The sequence below is a fragment of the Lynx rufus genome, unplaced genomic scaffold (assembly GCF_022079265.1).
Source record: "Lynx rufus isolate CCGP_SWC_20201006 ecotype Redwood Valley unplaced genomic scaffold, mLynRuf1.p SCAF_8, whole genome shotgun sequence".
Lineage (NCBI taxonomy): Eukaryota > Metazoa > Chordata > Mammalia > Carnivora > Felidae > Lynx > Lynx rufus.
Window position 1 is genome coordinate 127,297,062 of NW_025814896.1, and position 8,656 is coordinate 127,305,717.

Here is an 8,656-nt window from a genome sequence, read left to right on the forward strand (position 1 = left end):
GTGCCCTGAAGACCATCTGGGGTCCAAGCTCAGCCTGTCCTGCAGCCTGGAGTGTGTGTAGGAATCAAATGACACCTCAGAGTTGGCACATAGAAGCTACTCTAACAGGACCTCAAAGGCAGCGACGCCAAAACTCACTTGCGTGTGCATTTTCTTTTGCTGTTTTTTTTTTTTTTTTAATATTCTAAAGTAAAGGCAATTCTGTCTACTTGCCAATTTGCGAAGGATCCCCCCCACCCCTGCTCTGGCCTCTCTGCTGATTAGCTCGTGGCAGAAACGACAAGAAGAACAAAGAATCCTCAGCCCGGTGTGAATTGTGGAACACTTTATTGAACACAAATGAACAGAAGTGAGGTTTCCTCTGTGGTTCATCCTAGGTGCCAGCAAGGAAGTGAAAGGGATTTTTGAGGAAACGTTTGGGGCAGAGGCAGAGGTTCAAAGGGAAATAATTCAGAGGACAAGACAAATGACAGCCTCTTCAGAAATGCTTCCGATGGTGAAAGAAATGAGGGTACCAGAGACGGGGAAGCAGAGAAAAATGGTGGAGAAGCCTGGGAGCGAGCGTTTGCCTAGAAAGCTCGCCACTGCCCAGCACACAGCATCCCAGAGTGAGCTGGAAGGAAGGGCCTCAGCTTTGGAGTTAGAGCTGAACCCTCCAGCCAACTAGTCAACCATGTGCCACTAATCGTGGGGCTTTGCACTGTTTAGCTGGCCCAAATCTTAGTTTCCTCACCCTCAACATGGGATCAATAATGCCCCCTCCTGGGCTTGTTAGGAGGATTACGTGAAATAATAAATATGAAAATCTGAGGACAACATAACAGACACACACAATCTGTGGTTCCCTATCCAAGCACCAGAAATAACTTGCTCCTATTTATGAGCTTTGCCCGGCCAACTGCCCGTAAATGCTCCCTAGAGGGATCAGGGACCTGATCCAGCTATCTTCCCCACAAGGGAGGCATCTTCGTGGGGGCATTGCCGCAGGAGGCAAACGCCGGTGTACAGCTGTCTCTGCCGGACGGGGCCCGGGCTGTGAAGCCTGTCTGGGGAGGACTGCAGCTGTGCTGGGCTCAACCGTGTCTGTGAGAAAGCCCCCTCCCACAGAGCTCTCACCTTCTCCTCATGTTCCACATGCCTCCCCTCCCATGGGCACCTTGGAGTCCTGAGGGCAGGCCCAGCTAGTAGGTGAGTCTGTGGCTTTCCAGGTTTTTGGAGAGTGAGGACAAGCAGTTCCTAACTCATCCACAGTATCTGGTCCCCAGGGCAACCGAAATTACCCAAGCTATTTATAAACCATTCTTTTTTTTCTTTATTTTTTTTTTTTTAACATTTATTCATTTTTGAGAGTGAGAGAGACAGAGCCATGAACGGGTGAGGGACAGGAAGAGTGGGAGACACAGAATCTGAAGCAGGCTCCAGGCTCCAGGCTCTGAGTTATCAGCCCAGAGCCAATGCAGGCCTCAAACTCACAGACCACAAGATCATGACCTGAGCTGAAGTTGGACATTTAACCAACTGAGCCACCCGGGCGCCCCTATTTATAAACCATTCTTAATGCTCGATCTTGAAAAACTCAAAAGCCAAGAGCATTTGGGTCCCACTCTTTTCAAAACAGCAAGGAAAATAACTAGCTAAAACTTGATCAAAGGCTAGACATCCCCTTCCCCATATTACTGTCTTCCCTAATCTTCCTCCCCCCCCCCCACACACAAATACATATACATGTGCACAAACATATACTCTCGCTACAAATGCACAGGGCAGAGTCCCTTGAAGAAAATCTTGATATACTGCCCAACACTTTCCTTTTATAAAGTACCAGCAACAAATACATGAGAAGCTGATGAAGGTTTGTAGACATAGAATGACATTTTAGCAACTGTCCCACAACCCACCATCCCTGATGACAAGATACATTTATTCTTCGGTTATAACAACACTAATGAGAAATAAAGTTATATCCCTTCCTTGTACTATAGACAAAAATAAAATGCAGGTGTATTAAAGATACATATGTATGTTTTCACTCATATGTGGATCCTGAGAAACTTAACAGAGAACCATGGAGGAGGGGGAGGGGGGAAAAAGTTACAGAGAGGGAGGGAGGAAAACCATAAGAGACTCTTAAATACAGAGAACAAACTAAGGCTTGATGGGGCGTGGGAGAGAGGGGAAGGTGGATGATGGGCACTGAGGAGGGCACCTGTTGGGATGAGCACTGGATGTTGTATGGAAACCAATTTGACAACAAATTATATTTAATATAAAAAGATACATATGTAAATAACTATGAAAATATTTGAAAAACCCATAACATTTGGATAGCCTTGGAACTGGGGAAAATTAAGCAAAAGAAAAAAAAAACATAAGTCATAAAAGGGGGAGAGGTTTGACCATACAAAAATGAAAAGCTTCATAGAGCAAAAGGACACCACATTCAAAAGCATAAATATATGATACCATAAACATGGTACTATGACAAAATGATAGATAAGGAGGAAATCTTTTCAATATGTATAATGTACAAAGAACTTTCCCAAATTAATGAGAAGACAAGTAACCCAATAGAAAAATAGCAAAGAATATTAATTGACAAGTTACAGAAGAGGAAGCAAAATGAACAAAAGTCATGTAAACTAAAAAACAACGCACCGTCTCAAATAGTAGATAGGGAAATTAAAATTAACACAACAGTGACATAGCCATTTTTTTAATCCATTAAGTATTCAGAAGGTTAGCAACACCCAGTGGCAGTGTGGGACAGCTAGTTCTGTTGCATCAGGTTTGGGGCCCCATAAATAACTACAAACTTTTATAAAAGTCTTCTAATAGTATTTATTTAAATTTAAAATGTGCATATATTCTGATCCGGGCATCCCATTGGTGGGAAATTTCCAGGCTACGAAAAATTACCATGGATAAATATAATTGTCCGTGATGATTGCCATAGCATTTTGGGGGAGTAAAAAAGGGAAACAGCCCAAGTATTATTCAAAAGGTGACTCTTAAATTATGTTAATACCTGTGCTCTGTCACGCTGACCCTCTGATCTCCACCCTGCTCTTCACATGTGTAACTCAGAGCAAATCTGTGCTTCCATTTCCATCTATAAAATCAAGGTAATAATGACACTTACATCTCAGATTTATCTCTGTTAAATGGGAAGGAATTTACTATGTACTGCTAAGTAAAAAAAAAAAAAAAAAAAGCAGTTTGCAGAACTCAAGGTATTTTTAAGTGTATGTTTGCCTCTATTTATTTGTAAATGTTTGTACCCACAAAGGAAAAAAAGTGGAAAAGTTATACATTAAACTGTGAACACATATACTGCTTTTGTTAATGTGTCATTTAAAAAAAAAAGAAAAATTTAAAAAAAGAGAAAGAAAAATCATCAATAGGAAAAGAAATGACAGGAAACATTAACAGACTGTTCACTGGGGAAAAAAAGTATCAATTGTTAATAACTATTTGGAGAAAAAGGTAGCCTTAAAAAAAGAAAAAAAGCCTTTTTAGTTCAAAGGTTTTGAGAACTTCCTTCACTCAAAGCCCCCTTTGGACTGCTTGTGCCACTCACATTAGCCAAGGCGAGAGTGCGTTTCACCAGCCCCCAGACAAGGCCCCCCCGTGAAGTAGGGATGTGTGTTTGTGTATAGGTGCAGGAGGGCTGATTTGGAGGTGGGGGGGGGGATGTGCGGAGGAAGAACAAATACCTCTGGAGGGGCTAGAGACAGACTTGAATTCTAATCCCAACACTTTCACTCATCTATAGAACTAAAATAGTCTCTTACTTTTTTTGAACCAATCTCTCCATTTGAGAAAGGACTCCGCGAAGGGACTCCGTGACGTTATTGTCACTGCAGGCCTGGCCCAGGCCGTGCCTGCCCCCCACCCAGCCCTGCTTCAGGCCCACGCTGTGGTGCTGAGTACCCCCTACCTTCCTCCTCCTTCCTACCCACTCGCTCAAACCCCGGCATCGGGCGTGTGCAGCCTCCTGTCCCCCGCATGGAGAGAGGAGGGGCTGGCCTGTACTTCACTGTATCTTAATGAGGTCTGTCTGCCTGTGCCTTGCTATTTACCATGACGCTAATTCCTTCTGCATTTACGTGATTTTGGCTCCTGCAAAAGAAAAGGCACGGTTTTAGTTAAACACACACAAGTACACACACAAGCACACAGACAAAATAAAAACAGGAATGCTATAGCCCTTTACTTGATACACATCTTTCTAAATAAGAATCCAGGTGTCACGCTGGATGCTACACAAAATATGGGTTTAGTTGGCAACAGAAAGAAAGCTCCCACCACCAAAATAAGGAGAGAAGATTAATCGTGACAATTTTACTTTATGGACAAAATGCATTTAAAGTCATCGGCCCTCTAAAATACCTCGGACAGGCAGAGAAGGGGACAGCAATCTGTCTCTTCGCAAAGGCGCCGGGCTCTTGAGAAACCATGAGAAAACGAGAAAATACCTGCTTGTCTGGCTGTTAAGTGTTCCCAGTGGGAATTCCCTCGGGACTTTTCAGACCACAAAGTCACCACGCTTACTGTATTAAAAAAAATAACTATGCGCTGTTGTTCCGTGAGCTAGTCCAGGTCTTGAAAGCTCTCCTGTCCCCTCCCAGGGGCCGGGATGGGTCGTGGTCCTGGGGTGGAGCTCAAGCGCTCTGGGGCCGAGGCTCTCGCCCGCCGTTGAGGAGGTCTGTGAGCTCTCCGATGTACTTGATGGTGTACTTCAGCGTCTGGATCTTGGTGAGCGGCTGGCCCCTCTGGCTGTAGACAGGTGGCAGGTAATTCCGAAGGGTGTGCAGGGCATCGGCCAAGGTCCTCATTCGGAGCTTCTCCCTCTCGCTGGCCTTCCGTCTCCGCTGCACGGACATCCTGACTTTGGCGCCCTTCTGGGTCTTGGGGCCACCAGCGCCCTGCAGGTAAGCAGGCTGGAAGGCTAACACGTTGTAGTCCACCTCCCCCAGGCCACCGGTCCCACGGCCACCGCAGGCACCGCTGCCCCCACTGTTGGCACCTCCGTGCCCACAGGGCAGCCCAGCCACAGCTGGACGGGGAGAAGAAGCATAGGACTCCAGCGATGGAGCCGGAGACAGGCTCTGAGTGGGGGAGGCCTCGTTCGACTCAAAGGGCCCTGCCCTGTCGTTCCAGTCCCAGGACGACAGCAGGCCGGGGCTGTCGGAGGGGCCCAAGCCCTCCTCGAGGCCGAGGAAGGTCTCACGCAGGTTGTCCATGCCTGGGAGACAGCTGCAGAGAGAACGGCTCCCTGGCAAGTGAGAAAGAAAGTTCTGCCGCCAGCCAGGGCAAGCTCCCTTTTATGATGGTGGGGGAGAAGTGATAAAGTGGGAAAGAGGGCCGGGTGGGGGGAGTTCAAAGGAGACACCAAGGACCAAGATGGAAAATGAACTCTTCAGGTGTCACTTTCTCCTCATTGATAATTAGCATCTTCCAGCTAAAATGTCTTTAAACAAAAAGGCCTCCAAGAGAAGAAAAAAGGAATTATCTTGTTGTAACTAAACCAATTAAGGCTGCCTAACTAGACTTAGCATTGTCCTGTGGAACTCATTAATGAGGGAGCCAAAGAAAACAAACCTGGGGCAATTTGCAGCAAGGAGGTGGTGGCCCAGGGCCCTGGTGGAGAGTCCCAGGGTGCCCCAGAGGGCCACCATCCCCATTCAGCAAGACCTCCTAGACGTTTCAGAGCAGATGGGGTATCCTGGTGGAGAAGCAGCGTGGTGTAGGGACAGGGAACCCCTCTGGGCTTGGATTCCATGGCATGTCAAATGTGGACAATTATGACTTTTACTTCAGAGGGCTTTCCAGAAGACAGCACCCAGCAGACACACAGCGAATGCCGATTTCCCTCTTGCCTTCCTCTTCAGCAAATTTTCCTGAGTTGTGCTTCCAACATGCCCACACTCAGAATGACAAAGGCCAGCAGCTCCAGGAAAGCCAGAGCTTTAATGAGCAGGAAATATCCTTCCAGAAGCTTAAAGGCCTTGCTTTAACTGAGCAGATTGGGATTCCCCACGGCAAACAGACACCAGGCAACAGAAAACTCTTTTAAGGCAGGGAGTTTGCAGAATACCTGGCATTTTGCCTTCTGAAGGTCTTTTAAAAATCCAGCGGCAGAATCACACCTTGGTTTTTGAAATGTATAGAGGAAGTGTGAAATTAACTAGGGAGCCTGTTTTCCCCACCGTGGCTCCAAATGCCACCGAATGTGTTAAGTTGGATGGTCCTGCTAGTTTGCTTCACTTCCTACATGCTCTGAGAGATAGACCCTCGGTGTTGGAAAGGGGTCTCAGATTCCCCATTTGTCCCATAAATTTAACTTATTCTCCACATAACTAGTTCTACGAATTAGTATTAACATCAGATCAAAGCGAGTTACGTAGCAGAGTAGTATTTAACATGTCCCTTAACATGATTAAGTCCCTTTGCAATTATTGAAAAGAAATGCCAATGGTCTTAATTAGAACACTTACAGTATTTTTTAATTAACTAGGCCCAGGGAAGAAAAAGCGAAAGCAGCTAATCTGTAGAAGAATGCTCTTAAATTCACCACTTACTAAAGGACCCTATTGTGAAGAATAAACATTAATGAAACATAGTAAGTGTGATAAATAACCTCTTCTCTCTGCCCACCGCTGCTTTCTCTTCCTTCAATTCTTATGGAAAAGCCTAGAATCTGCTAATACTATTCAAGAAACTTTATATATAACTAACCTTTACTTATTTATTTATTTATTTATTTATTTATTTGAGTCTCATTTTACAGATGAAAATGCTGAGGCTCTAAGAGGTTAAGAAACTCAGTTAAGGGGCACCTGGGTGGCTCAGTCAGTTGAATGTCTGGCTTCAGTTCAGGTCATGATCTCTTAGTCCGTGAGTTTGAGCCCCGCATCGGGCTCTGTGCTGACAGGTCAGAGCCTGGAGCTTGCTTCGGATTCTGTGTCTCCCTCTCTCTCTGCCCCTCTCTTGCTCACACTCTGTCTCTCTCTCTCTCTCCCTCTCTCTCTCTCAAAAATAAATAATAATAAAACATTTAAATTTTTTTTTAAAAACGGAAACTCAGTTAAGATATCCCTGGTAGCAAGGGGTAAAGCCAAGAGTCCTGGTAAGACCCCAAAGTCCACTTCTTTAAAAAATTCTGTTTTCTCTATTTTAGTTGTTTGTAGTAGAGGCAGGTGACTTGATGGGGTTCAACGAGAAGGAGACTCTCAGTAGACCCAAGGTGGCTGTGATGGCCACTGACACACTAAGCTCTTAGTCCTTATATTCTAAACTTCACAGTTTTCCTTGTAATACTACTTCTGCTCTTAGACTCCAGAGATGTTGTTTTTTTCTTTCTATAGCTTCTTTCTAAAATTACTTATTTCTTAAACTTCTATTTTCAGAAATTTCATTTCCTAAATGAGACAGGACCTGTCAAATAGTTGGTACATTATAGACACTTGGTAACTGTAGGCTTTATTCCTGTTGTGACTGTCACTCATGGTCAGACTCACCAGTATCAGAATGACCTATTCTGTTCTGGCTCCTTTACCCCTGACCCCAGACCCCAGCAGTGCTGCTCCCCAAAAAAACTGTTCTTAGAGCAAGAAAAGCTGCCTGGTTTCTATGTTTGTCAGTGTATACTCTCTGGTAAGAAATCAACCAGAACTAAACTTGCATTTTCCTGCTGGTCTCCATGAAGTATCCTAGGCCCCATCTGAGGAAAATGGTTGTGCAGGATGGTAAAACACCATTAGCACTTGAAGACCGTGGCTGGGCACGCGCTAGTTAGGTGTTTTTCTACGTCCGTTGACAATAAGGCAGAAAACTGGACGGTGCTAGACGGGACCCAGTAAAACCTAGTTGAGTGTGTGGTGTAGTAGAAAGATGAGCCAGAGTTCATCCCCGTTCGAGCACATCATTCACCTTTTCAGGGCTCTAGGATTTTACTTTGTAAAAAGAGGATAATAGTATCTGTCCTGTCTTTTTGATGAAGAGCATCTGTAAAATAAGGTGTTTGGACCAAGGGATCATTAAACTCCCTTCCAGCTCTAAAATGCAATGAAACAAGCTACTGTGTGTGTGAGCTCGATTAAAAGCACCCACCATACCAGTGTGAAGGGACTTAGAGACAATTAAGTCCATCCTTTTATCTGCATTCTAGAGATGACAATGACTTGTTTAATGTCACATCAAAAGGCTGCGGCAGAAATGGAACAGAAAGCAAAGTTGTGTGACTCCCAGATTTTTCTTCCCTAGAAAATAATGCAGGTTAAGTGATACATACGCTTTCATATCAGTCAGACTACATAGTTCCCACATTACTGAGTTAGTAGGATAAATATCTTAAAAAAAATTTTTTTTTAACGTTTACCTATTTTGAAGGAGAGAGAGAATGTGAGCAAGGGATGGGCAGAGAGAGAAGGAGACGCAGAATCCAAAGCAGGCTCCAGGCTCCGAGCTGTCAGCACAGAGCCCGTCGCGGGGCTCGAACTCATGAGTAGTGAGATCATGACCTGAGCTGAAGTCAGAAGCTTAACCGACTGAGCCACCCAGGTGCCCCAGGATAAATGTCTTAATGTGCATCTAAAGGTCATTCACTCAGCAAACACTGATAAGATATTGTGACTATGATGGTAACAAACCGAAA

General features: G+C 44.8%; 1 protein-coding gene across 1 annotated transcript; it reads right to left on the reverse strand.

Moving 5' to 3' along the window:
• Window positions 1-4,648: 4,648 nt before the first annotated feature.
• MSGN1 (mesogenin 1) lies at window positions 4,649-5,243 on the reverse strand. The gene has a single exon (XM_047068373.1). It carries the CDS (start codon window positions 5,241-5,243, stop codon window positions 4,662-4,664), a length of 582 nt encoding a protein of 193 aa, XP_046924329.1. The 3' UTR covers window positions 4,649-4,661.
• Window positions 5,244-8,656: the final 3,413 nt, after the last annotated feature.

What these genes read in the sequence shown, in the direction of transcription:
- MSGN1 (XM_047068373.1), bottom strand. Translation starts at nt 5,243, where the DNA reads ATGGACAACCTGCGTGAGACCTTCCTCGGCCTCGAGGAGGGCTTGGGC.